We start from the raw sequence: 18689 nt of genomic DNA on the forward strand, positions 1-18689 counted from the left end.
AAATTAATCACCCAATTCTAGTTTTGCATACATTTTTTACTAAATAAAAAAAAAATGAATTTGAGGGATTTACTATAGTTAACAAGTGTCAAATATAATTGACGCATGACGTTATTTACGACAATTATAAATCTTCTGGGAGGGTGATTCATTTTGCGCTACTTATTAAATATTTGTATATTTGATAAGCTTCTTCGGTAGCCCACTCACCTGCCAAGATGCCCGGCTGTGCGAAGAAACTCGCCGTTCGATCGTCGTCGCTGGTATTCATGATGAGTACTTCGTTGCCTGTGGTATGTTCGATCACTTTAGTATCTGTCGGCTGGCTATTAATGTTATTTGTATCCAATTCGTGTATGGTGTTACCTTGATTAGTGTTGCCACCTGTGTTTGGCGTAAGCAAGCGAGCGATTAATTGGGAAGAGAGAGAAAGAAATATAAAGAAAGAGCAAATTGGTTAGAGTTCTCGATTTAAGTTTTCATTGGCTATAAAAATTCTTTGTCCTGTTGTTAGTCTGCTTTAAAAAAAAAAATAACAAGGAATTCTTAAATTGTATATTTCTTTCTTCATTTACGTGCCTAGCAAACAAATATTTACGATTTTTATATAGAATGTTATAATTCCTATTTTGCGAGCTAAAAGTTAGATTAAAAATAAAGCAACAAATTCAATTATTACCTCGATTTACTGGTTTTATTGTTAATCAGACTTTGAACTAGCAAAATAAAACTATGACCACTGAATTTAAAAATAATAATTCATAGAATTTTTTGCTTCAACAATTTTTATTTAGTTGGCTAGGCATAATAATAAAGTTTGTTTGTGTTAGTAGTAATTTTGCTTTGATGAGAGGATGTGGAATGAGTGCTGGTTAGTTTTATTTTCTGAAAATCCTTTTTTTTTTTTGTGCAACATTCAAAGCGCAAATTCTACGGCGCAGCAACAACTACTGGATAATTTAATTTAATAGATACTTTTTTTACGTGTACTTATATGTATATGTATTAGAATGCCCAAAAACAATTGTTTCAAGTTATGTTTCAAATTTGTTCTACGGCCATGAGATTCTATTTTTTTATTTATTTTATGCCATATTTACCCGTGCCGCAAACGATATGAAAATTATCAATCAATTCAAATGAACAAAATGCACTTATCCGTAAATTTGGTGAACATTTTTTACAGATCTGATATGATTGCATCACCGTCTGTACTTTCTTTTCAAAAAAATCCAAAATATTATACTAAAATTAAAAATCAAAAATTATGAGATAAATATTCTGTTGTTGTTTATTTTTAACTTTTTTTGTAATGTGGGCTGTTTCAGGAATGCTATAAAAAGTTGTTAGCATTTTTTAGTCGTCTGAAGTATAATCTTTTCTTGAGGGAAATTAAAGGGATGGATAAAACGTTATCGATCTGTAAACATTCTATAGAAAAATTACGGGAAAGTGTATTTTTGAATGAGAATTCAATGGTAATTTTCGTGGAAATATTAAAACAAATAATTGTTATAAAATTTGGTGTTTCAGTTTTTTGGCCATAGAATAAATTTAGCGTGCTGGCATCAAGAAAATAACTTATTTGTAGGCTAATATATTATAATACGTTGATATATTTTTAAATATGGTGGTAGAGTTCAACGACTACTTACAATGCAAAAAGCGCAATATTACAAATACACGCATGCCAAATTTCCAGCAAATAAATACTAAACTTGTTCAATATTTATATAAATGAATTACATACATGAAATAAGCTTTTGCTATTTAAAGTTGTTTTTTCAAATAATTCTTCAATAATCTTTTTAATCAATCTATTTGCTTATATTTAGAAATTACTTACCTGCTACATTGAAATATTCCGCTTAAATCTAAACCAAACTTAAACTACATCTACGGGAATTATTATAAAGACACAACCTATTCCTCAGTTTTGACTATTTACTTATATATTTTTGCAGCCCTAAGGCTTTTCAATCTATTTCATCTTAAAGAAGGCCATCTAACAGGACATGTGGGGATTATGGATTTAATCTCGAACTCACCGAGCCTGACAGTCTATGACAAGATGGAAAAAAATTAGTAAAAAAAAATAATAATGAAATATCTTTAAAACAGCGCGCACAGATGTGATTTACTGATGGGTCCAAAATAGGATGCCGCAGGGGCGGGGCTGGAGTTGTCGGACCACATTTCAAGAAGGCAATTGCAATAGGAAAAGCGACTTCCATTTTTTAGGCGGAGGTCCAGAACTAAGTCTCAGAGAATATCTTAGTAGAGGCATGCGTGGTGCCAATATCAACATTCTCTCTGACAGTCAAGCAGCTCTAAAACCGCTAGATAGCTATTCATTCTAATGAAGGTTGGTCTGGGAATTTTTCAAAATTCTCGAAACTTTAACATCAAGAAGTTTTGTTATTCTGTTGAGCGACCGGGATATGAGGGACCCGAAGGGAATGAAATTGTAGACACTTTAGCGAAAAAGAATGCAACCACACCCTCATAGGCCCTGAATCATTCTGCGGGGCAAATAGCAGCTTCAAAAGTGCCTAGCTAAGTGAGTGGAAACAACGAGGCCTAATCGAGTACTGGAGAGCCCAAACGGGCATGCGGCAATCAAAAAGACTATTGATGTAGAACGTAGATGTAGAGGCAATCCCTAAGCTCAGCAAAATGGCATTCAACTTTGCACTGAACTATTAACAGGACATTGTAAACTTAACTACCACGTGAAAAAAATTGGTGTGGTAGAAAATGATTCATGTAGACTCACAACGTAGACTAAATTACCTGGGAAGCCTATAGCAGTTTTAGGATTCATTAATTGCATGAGTAGACTACATGGAGGGAACACTTCGCGAACCAGTTAAATAGTGATAGCTGCGCATGTCACAGAGAATATGAAGATCCCGTTACCTAAATCGTTGACGACGGAATTGTCGTTCCGCTACCCGACCATGACAAGGTGAGAATAGCGATAAAGCGGCTAAAGAATAACACAGCAGGCGCAGCTCCTATGCAAAATATGGTCGGATGAAAGCATACCTGCCGATTGGAATTTAAGTGTGCTCTGCCCAATCCAAAGGGCGATCCTGGAATCTGTGCTATTTACCGCGGGATTAGTCTTCTAAATATCGCCTATAAGGTTCTAGCGATCGTATTGTGTGAAAGGCTGAAGCCCTTTAGACCTGGAAACTCTACCATCGACCAAATATTTACAATACGCCAAATCTTGGGAAAGACCCATTAAAGAAAAATGGACACACACCACCTTTTCGTCGATTTCAAAGGTGCATTCGACTGTACGAAAAGGATTTACCTGTATGCCGGGATGTCTAAATTTGGTATCCCCACAAAACTAATATGGCTATGCAAGATGACGTTGCTCAACACCAGCAGCGCCGTCAGAATTGGGAAGGACCTCTCCGAGCCGTTTGATATCAAACGAGGTTTCAGACAGGGTGACTCGCTGTCGTGTGACTTCTTTAACCTGATGTTGGAGAGGATCGTACGAGCCGCAGAACTTAATCGCTCAGGCACAATATTTTATAAGAGCGTACAGATGTTGGCGTATGCCACTGATATTGACATCACTTTGCCTTTGCGTTGGAAAGATCAGGTAGAGAACGACTTGGCTTCACTTGGTGTGTCCAACTGCCGCCGGTTAGCACGAGAAAGAAACGACTGGCGCGCTTTGTTAAACTTATGCCAAAATCGCGTATGCGGTTATCGCGCCAATTAAGAAGAAGAGAAGACTACATAGCTGCAAAGTATATATTTTCAGGCCGTAGTGCATAAATAGCCATTTGAATAAAAATAATAATGTTTATTTTTTAATTTCAATTACTTTGCTTATAAAAATATGCTTCATTCTATAATAAATACCATAATAATCAAAATTTCAAATTTCTAAACAAAATTGCAAAATTTTTAACTAGAATTTAGAAAAAATTATCTGTGCGCAGTTTTATAGGATAGTGGAATAATGAATGAATTCATTTCAAAAGAATACGCACAAATATAATATATGCTATCACATACATACATACTTGCACACTAGTGTCTCTACAATAACTATTTTTGGCCAATCTGCAAATAATGTCATCGGCAAAAATGCTTACGACACGTGTAAATTTTGTCTAGACTTGCCACGTGGAAATTATCACTGCCTGCACACCTTCACTCACTGGCTCTCATGCATTTGGCAAACAATACCAAGTATTCACGCATGTGTGTCTATGTATCCGTGTCAAACTGTTTGATATAAAATTGCTGAAAGGTATACGTGCCTAGAGTCGATGGCAGGGTCGAGTTACACACATCTACATATGCATTAGCGCCGTCGTCAGAAAGTTTAAATAAAACACATGAATGTGTGCGATGGCATACAGGTGTACCTTTGTAGCAAGTCAACGTATCTAAAGCATGAATAGAGAATTTGTAGAGCGAATAGCAGACATGATGGAGCTTATACTAAAATTATAGTATGTATATCCAGTGAATGAATAAGAATGTCCAATGCCTTTTTTTACTCAAAGAAATGGAAGAAATTATGAGAAATGGAATAAAAATGGGTATGAGCTTGGAAAAAAATGCGCGAGAATGTATAATGAGTTGACAAAATTTGAATAATAAAACTGAAGAGACTGCAAGAAAAGTTTTGCTTGAATCTTATTTTGAAAAAATTTCCATTGCGAATAATAGAAAAAATGTGAAAAGGAAATTAAAATTAAAAATTATCTAGCGCGAAAAGTGACGTAGCACAACTTTTGTTAGCGGAAATTAGTTACAAAACAAATGCAGAATATTTTTTTGGACTTTTTTTTTCTGCAATAAAAAAACCAACGGATTTCTATTGTAAATATGCATACATATCATAACATACATATATAAACTCTTAAATCCTTTATATAGTGCCTTATTTTAGCCCATTAGGCATTCCAAAACTTTTTATCAAGATCAAAAGCAATGTAAAGCATAGCATAGTAACGCACAGATAAGGAAGCGCCGAAGAAATAAGCAAAAAAAAAAAACAAAAATAATAACAATAATGAACGCCACAAACTTTCGCTGGTGCTGTTGAAAAACCATAATCAGTGTCTTCATCAGCATCATTAGCACTGTAAGATATTGACTGACTTGAATTGTGGTTGAAGTGAAGAGATTAGATTATTTCGCTAACGTAGTATGAGTAATGGATGCATGTACCGGAAGACAAACAAACAGACAAGCAAATCAGTGGATGAATTGATGGATTGCTGAGTATTATGGGCTTGTTAGCGCGCACACACACACATATGGAATTGCCTGAAAGTAAGAAGCAAAAGAGGCCAAAAATATACTCCTTATGATAAATATTAATTGGAAAGCTTGGTGGGTTCCACCGATGTTGGCTGTTCGATGTGAAATATTTCAATTTAATCAATCTGGGGTAAAAGTTAAGTTTTTCGTAAAATGGTTAAACTTTAAAGGGCTATTAAAAGGCTTATCAAAAGAGCGCTCGCATTTCGCAATATTCCAAAAATATATTAGGTCTATGAATAAGTTCGTGCGGTATTTTCAGTCAACAAAGCAAAGGTCAGGTGAAGTACAAAAATATATAACGAATGTTGTTACTCCGTCTTTGAGTAACATAAAAGTATGGAAGCCTGATTGGGTAGTCAGAGTTGCAGATAGTGTACGTAAAGCAAGAAAGTTAATTGGGAAAATATGGAGAATGAAACCCAGAATAACACATTGATTCTACACAGCAGCAGTTAGGCAATTTTCTACTATGGTATTGTAGTACGGTGGGGTGACCTTGAGAAAGGTTGAAAGATTCAAAGACTCGCATTTGATCTCATAACCGATGCAATATCAATCACAAAATCGAAAGTATTATATGTGATACTTAACTTCCTTCCAGTAGACTTGAAGGTAAAATACATATGTAGCTAGCAATGCGGAAATAAGATTGAAAAACTTAAGTAAGTGGTCAAACATGGGCTACTACGGCCACGGTAAGATGCTAATTGGTCTTTTGGCGGTTCCCCGATAGGTGCACTATGACCTCTTGTCCACAACCGCCATTATAATGTTCACAACCCTCAAGGAAAAAGTAGAAGCGGGGAAATTATGAATACACTGATGGCTCTCTGCTTGAGGGTAGGCTGAGTGGAGGTGTATATTACGAATAGCGGGAGATTTCCTTCAGCTTTCAACTTCCCGACTACTGAAGTGTTTTTTAGGCTGCACTAATAACAATAATAAAAATCATGACACTGGTTCAGTGCTATACGATATCTGGAGATGATATACAGCCAGGGGGCTCATGCAGCAGTCGACAACCTCTAAAGATGCCATGAACACCGCGTCATACCACACATGGCTTAACGAGGTGGCTGAGCCATTTCGCTCCAAGGTAACGCGAGCTCCGGGTCATTGCGGCATCGAGGAGAGGGCCTGTAGGGCCTAGTGAGATTTGGCATCAAACTGACTTATGAGTATACAGACAATGACATAGGCATACTCATACAGACTTGTAAGCTACCTATTCTTGAGCAAGTTTTACGAATAACTAATGAGAGATAGCTGAATGAATTGGTGGCGGTTTCTGACTCTTTCTCACGAACGGCTTGCTCAATATTCGGCTTAAGAGCCTAAATTGTGAATATATTGCTTGCAAATCATTTGACTTTCACTCACACGAAAATAAAACACCGGAAACGGAAAAGTCTTACGGCGTCAAAGCACAGCTAAGAGGTGGTCAATTGCCATCGCCGAAACAGTTGGCGGTTGACACAATAACTAAACTCAAAACATCGAAAACATAAGATCGATAGTGGCATGGGCTGTATGGCCCGCCATACTGCTGAAACCAAGGATTGTCCTAGTACATGCTTTCAATTGTATGTCCCTGTAGCACTCATCATTGATCGAAATAGAGTTCCCAGCAGCATTAAATTGCAAAGTAAAATGGGTTCACTATACCACCACTCAAAAATCCGCACCAAACTGCCACTTCTGGAGACTGTACAGAATTCTCGACGACCACGTGTGGGTTTTCCGTTACACAGATGTGGCAGTTTTGCTATAAAACTGTGCATAAAACTGTACGGCTTTCTATTTGCCGGACAACATTGAAACACTCACCAAAAATTTTATACTTGAATTTTGTTCTAATTTAATTTGGTTTTAGTTCTGCAAAAATATTTATTTAAAAATGTTGAATATTGTATTTTAAATTTTCAGTGATTTTATTTAAAGCTGAATATTTCACAAATCGGTACACAAAGGCCATTCAATTAGCTTAGTTTTATTAGATTAGTTGTTTATTTCCAACAAATATTAAATTCAAATATTTTACTATGGAAAATAAGTAAAAACACAAGTGGTTCTTCAATTGGAATTTCCAAATAAAATATAAAATATATAAGAGTTCTTTTGCAGTATTCTGCATTCAATTTTTGCTTCCATGTTCCAATTTTTTTCTAAATATTTTTTGTTTACTTGTAATAGTCTTGTCTCTAAGTATTTGTTTCTTCACAAGCTGCCAGTATGAGTATTTTTTTGTTTTTTTTTTTTATTATATAAAACATACATACATGCAAACATGCATCAAGGACACACAAATTGTATTAACTTCAAGTGCACAAAGTCAAGAAAAGTGGGTAAAACAAATAGAATATAGCTTAAAAAGTGAGCAACAAAGACGAGACAAAAGTTGCTTGGCAATAAAAGTGTAATGAAAATATGTGAATAAATTTAATTGCGAAAACAAATCAAGTGGAATTGAGAAACTGTGGAAATAAAAGGTCAAAATGTTGCAGAAGGGAACGCAGTATGGAGTGGGTGTGGGACCATATAAATTGCAACAGATTTTTGGTAAAGTTTAAGATTGAAATTTGCCACCATTAAAAATTAAATGTTGTTGAGTTATGTTTTTTTTGTCATACCAGATGCATTCAAGTACGAAATGTTTCCCATAGTGTTGGCGGCACTATGTCAATCTTTCCACTAAATCACTTCCTAATAAAGGCACTGGGAAGATATTTTGAGAAGGATGGCTTCTTCCAATAAATGTAATAAAATTTTTAATAGCCATCAAACAGATTATCATTCCAGTGGTTGTCAGCGTCAAGCAAGTGCTGCGCAATAGAATATCGCACCTCTTATCATAGATGTGTAGAAATAAAAATGCTGGGAAATTTGGTTTGACAGTTTATTGCGCCATGAAAGTTAGAAATTGTGGTTTCTTATTATTCCTATTTTTGGTTTCCTTGCAGGCGTGGTATTGTGGGTTTGGGCATATAATATAGTGAAGTCAACCCATTAAGTAATAATTGAGAAATTTGCACATTCAAGCTTCTGGCATATTCTGAATTTGTGCCAAAAGGAACCATACATTTTAGTGTAATAAAATATTTAAGTGATTGTAAAGAGTCTTTCGAAGGACGCGTCTAGATATAATAAAACATGGAAATATTAAGTTTCTGTAATGTTTCACTATTTTTATTCAAAATAAGGCACTTAATAATTTAACATCATTTAAATGTAAGAGCACGTCTACAAGCTGTCATGCGATAATTAAAATTTTGAAGGACTTTTGGCTTATTCCCACAGACTTTACTTTTCAAAACACCCCAAAAAAACTAAAACTTCTAAATAAGACCAAAAAAGAATAAAAAAAAGAAATAGCGGGTACATTGTTTTTTGGAAAATTATTATTTTTTCACTTACGATTATATTTTTGGAATATGAGCCAAATTGGATCAAAAAAGGCGTTTCAAGATATAATTTGATGTCAGAGTTATTTGGATAGTATTAAAGTATCTTCTATATCTAAAGAAAACTGCTCAGAAAATGTTTATACCTATTAATCCTCTCCAACACACTTCTTTCCACAACAAGGAAGTTGATTCCTGTAAGCCAAGAATATGGTTTGAACCCGGAAAAAATACATAAAAATGAATTCAAGGATGATACAGATCTTTCACAAAAATTATTTACGATACTTAAATATTATACTTTTCAGCCGATCCGTACTACAGGAAACATCGCGGGAAAGTAATCCAAAGGATTTGTGAAAATGGTCGTTCGGTCGTGTGTGATGATGCACATTTTAACCTGTTAAACGAATACTTTAACAAATAACACTGCCTCATATGGGTTACAGAAAACCCACATGCCATTCATGAGAAAATTATGCACCCACAAGGAGTTAGTGGGAAAAGTGTAGCCTTTGCGTTGGCGGGGTCATTGGACACACTTCTTCGAAAATGATGCGGCAACGCTGTTCCGGTACTGGATGATAACATACTTGTTATGGCTTGAACTCATGGACATGGACATGGACTTGGATAATATGTGGTTTCAACATGATGCGAACGAGTTTCCTAAGACGCATGATTTTATGAAGTAACGGGGTTAAAAATCGCAAATATCTTGCGATTTGACACCATTAAACTTCTTTCTCTGAAGCTAAATATTGTGGCCTATGCCAATAAGCTCGAGAAGATTTGGCGTACTGATACGAAAACCTTGAAACGGGTCGTTGTCAAAGGTTCAAATATTTAGAGAATTATGAGAAAATAAGTGCCAAATAAATTTTTTGTAAAAGATATACGACTTGTAACAGAAATCGAAATAAGTTTGAAAAGCTTGCAAGGTCCTAAAGGTGATTAGATTTGAAGGACTTTTTCCAATAGAGTTGTTTTTGACAGATCACGCGTGACTATTGTGAAACTAAATAAATTTTTGTTTTCAGTATTCATTGACATTTCATTATGGGAAGACTTACACCTCAATAACGTATACAAATCGTACAATTGTATTACGAAAATCGACGCTCTGTGAAAAGTGTTTATCGCGCGCTCAGGCCAACTTATAGTGTTCAAGATGAGGTCCATTTTTGGCTTAATGGCTACGTTAATAAGCCAATTGGCGTATTTGGGCTGAAGAGCAACCCGAAGCTATTCAGGACCAGCCATTGAAAACAATCGTTTGGTGCGACCAATGGCCTGGATGAATCATCGGCCCATATTTCCGCAAACACGAGACTGACGCCAGTGTAACAGTGAATAGCGAATGCTATTGCGCCACGACAAACCACTTTTTGATGCCGCAAATTGAAGCCCTTGATCTCCATAAAATTTTGTTCCAACAATACGGCGCTACTTGTCATATAGCCCGTTGAGCAACGGATTTACTGCGTCGTCGTTTCGGTGAGCAATTCATTTCTCGTCTCGGACCAGTGGAGTGGTGGATTGGCCACCTAGATCGTGTGATATCACACTTTGGACTTTTATTAGTAGGGGTATGTAAAATCTAAATGCTTTATAGATAAACCAGGTTTGATTGATGCTTTGGAAGCCAACATTACTAAAGTTATTCACGAGATACAGACCGGAGTCCTCCAGCCAGTCATTAAAAGTTGGTGCTTACAGATGACCGAATTACAGCGCAGTTGCGGTCAACATTCGAAAGGGATTATCTTTAAAACATAAATGTCGTGAAGAGTTCTACATAAAAATAATAAATATTGCCCAATCAATCTGGATTTAGGTTGTTTAATTTTAAATCCGATACCTATAAATTGATCACCTCTTATTTTCTAATAATGCAGATCAGTTCGATAACTTCTGGATTTGTATTTATATGAGTCTATGAATTAGGTCATATGAGCCCTTAAGCTCCACGTTTTCCCAAAAGCTTACTTCCTAATATTTCACACAAACGTAACTGATTCAACTGGCCTTAAAAGCAATAAGTAAATTGAATGCCTGATATCTTTATGACAGCTTCCAAACCAAAATTACCGCAGTGCACCACAATATAGATAGTAAGTATGCTTCGAAAGCGCGCACATCCGAACGGCCATCCGCTTAGATAAAGATCAAAGCACACACGCACACATATCAGCCCCACATACGAGGAATTTGTTTTATTTGACTGCAAATGGAAATGGTGGCTGTGCAGTAGCCGCACAAGCCATTTGCGTTATTTGCCTGATTTGCATTTGAGTAGCGCATATGTGGGGGGAACAAGTGGAATATCAGCGTCATTTTCAGCGAAATGGCAAAGTCGGTCACTGTCCGTTGATAGTTGCCAGTCACAAATGGTGCAAATTGTAGCCGTGGCTAAGACATGCCTTTGAACCGAGATGACTGAGCGAGTTAGAGCAAAGTGATATGCGTAATTAAATGAGAAGTTGGTATGCCATAGGATGGGTAGAGAGATGAGAGGTGGTTTGATTTCCAATTTCGACAAAATTCTGGTTAACAGTTCGTATAGATCTACTAATGAATGCTTATTGGAAATGTGAAGAAGCTGAAAATGCAAGGAAAACTGGTAATGTGGCCGGCTTTTAGGGGCGAATTTTGTTTCATTGCTTGAATGCCGGTGAAGATTCATATGAAGGTGAAATTTTACTTTTTTTTTTGCTTTTCATGGCGCGAAGTATTTCAAAAAGGTATTGGACTGAACAAAGCAATTTTTTGAACTCAATTTGATTTAATTTACTTATATATGACTCTCTAAAAAATGACTCTCTTAATAATATATGTATACAAGTAGCTCAAAATTAAATCGTTTTTGAGATAGAATACTTAATACGGCAAAAATGCTGAGGGGCCATTTATACTCGTTTTTATACATACATGACATCAAACTGATACTAAAAAGTGAAGAAGTTCTGCTTTCCACCGGATCCGTTCAACACAAAAGGACTGCGTTTTAAAATTAAAGTGCATCAGTACAAGCTCCTCCTCCTCCAATTTGTGGTGTGAGTCTCGATATTTGTGTACAAATGGCGGGACCTACAGTTTTACGCCGCCTTCAACTGGCAGATGGGTATTTTTTATCAGGAGCTTTTTCTCGATAGAAACAAATTCGGAGGTTTGATATTGTCTGATGACCATTATGCCCAAGTATTTCCTAAAAAGGCTTAATAGCATGGTAACAAAACTGCTTCTCAGAAGATGAACAAGTCACGAGCCCTGATACCCCTGACTAATTACGGGCATAGACATCACCGACCAACCACAGCGTACGTTTTATTTGGAGGATAAGAAAAGTAAAGGGTATTTTCTCTGTCACTGTTCGAATTAGGTGGAACATTTTAGAATAGAATATAGTGAGAATAGACGAGCTACATTCTCTTTCGCTCCAAAAAATGGTAAGATTCTTAAAAAAAACTGAAAAGTTTGCAGAGAAGTAATTAATATCCACCCGACCAGTCTGTTCCTATCCATTAAATCTTCTGTCCGAGAATTCCGCCCATCAACAATTCCCTTCCATTTCATTTCGACACTATAACCGAAGTGAAAGGGCGAAGCAAGAGGTCAAAAAAGTTTGTACTCTTTATAAACGCAATATTGTATCGAATGCAACAGCAACGTGTCTACTACAACGACTCAGCGGAAATGTCGATACAAATCATGAAAATCATAAAGTCGGACGCGTTGATTATTTAATTAATTATCCAGCAACGTAAAATTATCCTGGTAATCATTTGAAAGCATTTTGCATAAGGGCTGCGGATGACTGACAAATTCCATGCTTTCACCTAGAAACCTGTATCAAAATTGAAGGCAAAACTGGTTATCAGCGTAGAATGCACATTGTTGTCAACATTCTCTTAGGCTTTCTAAAATGAATGTAGTACAACTGACGGAAATACTATCAGGGTGCAAAGTCATTGGTCTTCTCGTCGCCAGCACGATTTTCTGGGGAGCTGTAGGGATGAGAAGTAGGCAGAGTTTATTCAAAATCTCAGATTTGTGCAGGATTACATTCGAGAATGCTTAAGAAGTTTAGACACAATTACCCCGTAAGGGTTGACTGATTCATCAAAATATCGGCCTGGTGTGCCGATTTGGCAATCGGAAAGCGTTTATGTGGCCCTCGTGTGAACATGTTTTCATATTCCGTGACATACACCCTAACGACAAAGAAGAAGTCCTTCCGAAAGTAGTAACAATTGATCGTCGAGAGAGTTTGGTTTAAAGCATTCACAAGAAATGTCCCGATTTGTGTATTCGATGTCCTTTTTCGATGACCTTAATGTAATTACAGGGTTTGATTGAAAAGTAATGAGCTTTATTTTTTTAAACAGGTTTATTAAACCTTTGTACAACTAATATTCTTCGAAATAGGACCCTTGAGTGCTGGTAGCGGTCCTTTCACTGCAGGAAACATTTTTTAAACTCATCCGCCGGAATCGCGTTCAATTCCGCTGTCACAGTTTTTTGGATCGCCTCGATCGAGTCGAAACGCCTCCCGTACAGCTTTCTTTTCAGGCGCGGGAACAAGAAGAAGTCCGAAGGGGATAGGTCTGGGCTGTAGAGAGGGTGGGGAAGCACCGGAACCCCCATCTTTGCCAATGCAGAAGTGCAGAAAAAGGCGTCTGTTTGCATCGTCGAAGGCCTTCGAGATCGCTGTTCGTCTTCGACGTCCTCCCGGCCTTTCTTGAACGACTTGTGCCACCGCTTTACCTGGGTACTGGACAGAGATTGGTCCCCGTAAACATCCTTGAGTAGCCCAATGGTTTCGGTACTCGTTTTGTTTAGCTTTACGCAAAATTTGATCGAGTAACGCTGCTCCAACGATTGTTGCATTTTCGATCGATCGTTGCAAAATCCTAACACACTTTTAAAACAGCTTTCACGCGCGGAGCGATGATAACTGCACCGCCGTTGCCAGCGAACTGAGACCGGTTTCTAGTGGAAGGGGAAGGCCCAACGATCATTTTCCCCTACCAGCCGATTCGGTTGATCGCTTGGCAGACGCTCCGCGCGGAAAGGCTCATTACTTTCCAATCAAAGCCTGTACTTATTCGGAGTACCAGTCATAATACAAACTTTGCTTTCAGCGTTAACGGATACCAAAAAACAACAAAAAATAAAAACCAATTTTGTTTTAAATACTAAAAATATTGACAAAAGTAAATCTGGCGCGCTTAGCGTTCAGTACTTTGGAGCTGAAAAAATAAAATTTAGTAAGTAAATGAAAATTGTGCGTTTTATGAAATGACTTCCAGTAAAAATTTGACTGAATATACGGTACCCATACACGTATACTCGTACTTCGGTAGCTGACATATAAACTTTCTATCACGGCTGAGTGAACGGTGTTCTAATATTCCCATTCAATTCTGCATTAGATATAAAAATTTCTCTGCGTCAGAAGGAAAACAAATGTTTACATTTCTCACAATCTGAGCAACAACAACAAATATATTTATATATTTATACATTGCATTAAGCTTTGATATTGGAGGCAATGCATGCATGTAGTAATATACGAGTATATATTTTTAACCTCAAATAAAATTCGCGCACTGCAACTTTTGCAGCTATTTTGCGGGAGTCCTTCACATCTAGCTCGAGGCGGTGAGCAAGGACATTCCAGCTGTTGATTCTCAATTCGATTCAATACGCTTCGTTTCATTTCACTGCGATTCCCTTTATTTAACTTATAAATAATCTGAGTTTTCGAGTTTGAAAAGCAGAATTAAAAAGAAACTGAGAGAATCACGGAGGAAAGGAAACAAGCAAACATGCATTTCTTGCAGATTTAACTAAGTAGGAAGTCCTAGGAAAGTTGCCAAGCTTTATAAAAATCGTTGCAGAGAATCTTGTGAGTAACAGGAGACAAATATGGGTTTTGTAATGCTGCTGAGAGGAAGAAGGAAATGTAGAGAGCATGTAGCGTACATTTTCTGAATATATTATTATATTAGGTATATATTTCCTGAAAATAATGAAATAATATGAAATAATAATGAAAAGAAATTACGCGTTTAAGTAGTGATGCATTGAACTAATCCTTGGACCCCATTTAATAAAGAAATAGTGTGTTTACAGGGATTTAGAATTACTTGCCCAAATGGAAAACTGAGGTAAATGTATTCAATTTCTTAGACTCGAGCATAGCACAATATCTGCTCTGTCATCCATCGCTTTATAGAAAGTTTGGCACTTATGGTATTTCTTTCTAGCTTCTAAAACATGAAACGAAAAGTATCGAAATTGTGACGTCAGTGCAGCGATATCTTTTTACAGAAGTTCCGCGTTAAACAGAAATTCCCATAAAAAGAGCTAAAAAGAACGGTTGCAGCACGAATTAACCTCCTGGAACCAAACTTATGAGAGACGCTTACAAAAAAATGTCTTAATCACAAGAGAACTGGCTCACAAATTTAAGAAATGAGCACCTTGTTTATTTTTACCCTTCTTCTTTATTGCCGCAGTAACCGTCTAAGCGATTTTTTTTTCATGCCCAAACCGATGCTAAGTCCTTCTCAACTTCAAACGCAGTGAATGCTTTCAACTTCTACTGCTACTACTCTCGCCCATTGTATCGAATAGCTTCAGAACCTGTGTGTTTAAGTCCATTGCCAGTCCAGACTTAGCCAGCCTCAAGACGAACCCAAATAGATGATAAGTCGATATCAAGTAACGATATTGCAATTTTTCGATGCCCCATTGGTGACAAACTAATTGATGCTATCGATAGCGTGTAACCCCAATACGCAATTAAGAGAGAAGCCTGAACTGGTGTGTCTAAATGGTATAAACACGGTGCCACCTTGATGAAATGCTTTTTGCTAAATAGGATCTTATTACTGATTCTTCGGTAATTGGCGCATATTAAAATATCACCCATTTCATTTTATTTCAGCATTGGGCTGTGTACACTAGAGTTGGAGTTGGCTGGTATGGGTTCATCCCAGCAAATTCTGCAAATGAGCAGGCGCATATGTTTTACCAGCTCCTCACTGCCATGATTGGTGTCTGATAAGAACGAAAATTGGAAAACGTGCTCATAGTAAGAGACGAGAGTTTCATTGACATCCTTACGCTTTTCCGTCTAATATTGGAAGAACGAAACCGAAAGAAAAATACCTCTTCTTATCTATCTATCTATCACATTTTCGTATCAAAATGCACGTATACATAAATAATATATGAAAACTCCGCCTTATCTCTGTCCTCAGATAAACAAGTTTTGGTTGCGCTACATATGTAAAATATCTTACTCTTATTAAATGAATAAGTATTTATGTAAACATATTTATAAGTATTTATTAAATTACTTGCATATACTTTTCTTTTATTTCCACATAATTTACTTAATCGAATTGCCATGAGAGTCAGCACTTTCTATACGTATTCGCATAAAAACTCAACGCTGGCAAAGTGGGTGAATGTGGCATCTGAGTCTTGTATGCGAAGATGTTAAGGGGAGAAATTTTGTAAGCTATGTGCATACCCGTATACACCATATATATCTATGGGGTTTACCAGTGGAAAGCTCAATAGCTGATAAATAAGCGCACACTGTCCCTGCTTTCATCCACCGTTGCTGCAACATTTTGTTGCCATAGGCAAATGCTGTTTTGCAGCTTTTGAAAGTGATTGCAATTGAATCGCTATTTTTTTTTTACTCTCCTCTCTCTTCAGTGGCTGCAGAACTTAATGGCATCACATTCATACAAATACATATTTACATTTATTGGCTGTGGCTAGCAAACTGTTAACCAACCGTGCGGAAAACTATTTTAATGAAATTGCCAATCGTCATCGATTTTATGCAATATTTGCGCCCACTTTGCCTTTATCGACAATTTAGTGTATGTGTGAGAGGGAATAGCTGAAGCGTGGCACTCTATGCGCGTTGGTATGTTAATGAAGGTCGTGGTGTTGCATTTGCATTGATTGCGAACCAATCTAGAAATAAAGCACTAAATGCTATGAGACGTAGAGATATTGATATAGGCGATTAAAGGAATTTCTTAATTTATATTCAAGCCAAAAAATAATGGCGTACATTCTTGTAAATATACCAATGCATATACATATAAGAAGAATATTCATATTTAAGGTATTTTTTTTCAAATATTTTAACAAAAGTTTTCAGCATTTTCCCCAAGAGAAGAAACTGCACAAAAATCCAATTAATTTTCATTGACTTTCACAAACTCGTCTCAGCAGCATCCTGTGCCAATTTTCCCACTATGCTCTTATTTTCCTTTTTCATAATAAACAAAAAAAAAACAAACAGGAAATAAACGGGGGAAAAATTATGAAGAAAAACGAACATTTCATTTCAAGTGGACTACAAACACGTAGGGTGAGTTCCGGTTTCCGGTGCTGTATTCAATTAGAAAGCAACAGAACAAAAAACAAAAAAAACCAAACAAAATACCGATGATGTAAAGGAGGTCAGCAGCTGGAAAAGATATAAAAGAATGATATAAAAAAAGTTTACTAATAAACTAATAAAGTCCATGACAGCAGAGGATTTTATGTTTCTTAGAACTGTCAAGCAGACAAAAACAATAAAAATAAAAAATTGTATGTGTAAAAATGTGGAAACCACCAGAGGAAGGGCTATTTTCTATAAATCTTATAAGCGGAAGTAGCGTGGACGGCTGTTGACCACATACTATGGCTTCCGTTGCGGGTTTAAGTGCCACTACTTACACAAAAAATTCATAATGCAGTACTTTTCGTTGATCGCTGAGTGTCGTTGGTCACAGAGGCATTAATAATTTTTGACAGCCAACATAGGAGTCCGCAATAGGGTCTTTTAAAGAATGATAGTGCAAGTGGAAATATAAAAATATTAGGAAATTAAATATTATGGGCATTGCTTCAATTTGTCGGGGCGTATTTATTTGTCCGTAACTATGTATATGTTTGTACCAACGAAGCAAAACAAGTTACGAAGCTTGAATAATGCATGTAGAGTATAAAAAAGCGAAAACACCATAATCTTTAAACTTGGTTTTGTTGGCTAGGAGAGAAATTGGTGGGACTCCTGGGCGTATGAGTGATCCAGGTTGTTCATATAACTTTTCATTTTATCAATTTGTTCGTATGTGTATATGCAAATATTGAATAACAATGATGAAGTAAAAAATTATGCATAGGTAAACAAGTCTGAACAAAAAGTTTTTTTCTAATATCGGTCGCCCCTCAGCGGGCAATGGCAAATCTCCGAGTGTTTTTCTGCTATGAAAAAGATCCTCATAAACAATATCTGCCGTTCGGAGTCGACTTGAAACTGTAGGTCCTTCCACTTATGAAACAACATCAAGACGTACACCACAAATAGGAGGAGGAGCTCGGCCATACACTCAAAAAGTTTGTAAGCCCCAATTATTATATATACATATACATACATATATATATATATATATATATTTATATACAAGTTTGAGTTCTAAGAAACTCGAGTAAAATATGAGTAAATTGCAGCCTCTTTTCTTTCTTGAAATCTTAGGAAATATATGAGCGTATTTGTGACCAGACATTTTTATATCAATATTTTCGTAAATTAATATATGTTAGTTGGGGAGAAGCTTACAGAGTTGATCGGTACGCACCAGAGCTTTGTATCACGGACAATTTTCAAGAAAATCAATTTTTAGCATTTCTCAGCTTTTTTCACTGGAAAACTCGATAACATTGCTTAAACTTGACGTAGTATAACCATGTGGGTATCAAATGAAAGAAGAAAGTTGAGGGTGTGGACCGCAGAATTAAATTTCAAATATTACTTTTGAATATCTTTGCAGAAAAACCTAATATTTTCCTCAACAAATAAATGCATTCCAATGGCCGCAATTTGTGCTCTCTAAGGCAGGCACTATAATTTTGCCCGATTATTAAAATAAAAACTTCAAGATGACCTTTTTATGA

General features: G+C 36.4%; 1 protein-coding gene across 2 annotated transcripts in view; it reads right to left on the reverse strand.

The window, feature by feature from the left end:
• The window catches only part of LOC129243633 (syndecan), a 47294-nt gene that overhangs the window by 1817 nt on the left and 26788 nt on the right, over window positions 1-18689 (reverse strand). The window contains exons 2-3 of one of the 2 annotated variants that reach the window (XM_054880804.1): window positions 367-384; window positions 211-288 (exon numbers count right to left, since the gene is read on the reverse strand). In XM_054880804.1, coding sequence (XP_054736779.1) covers window positions 211-271 — 61 coding nt within the window. In that variant the 5' untranslated portion in view covers window positions 272-288; window positions 367-384. Of the gene's footprint in view, window positions 1-210; window positions 385-18689 lie in introns of both variants that reach the window. The other variant, XM_054880803.1, reaches the window with a different exon arrangement.

The sequence above is a fragment of the Anastrepha obliqua genome, chromosome 4 (genome assembly GCF_027943255.1).
Source record: "Anastrepha obliqua isolate idAnaObli1 chromosome 4, idAnaObli1_1.0, whole genome shotgun sequence".
Classification (NCBI taxonomy): domain Eukaryota; kingdom Metazoa; phylum Arthropoda; class Insecta; order Diptera; family Tephritidae; genus Anastrepha; species Anastrepha obliqua.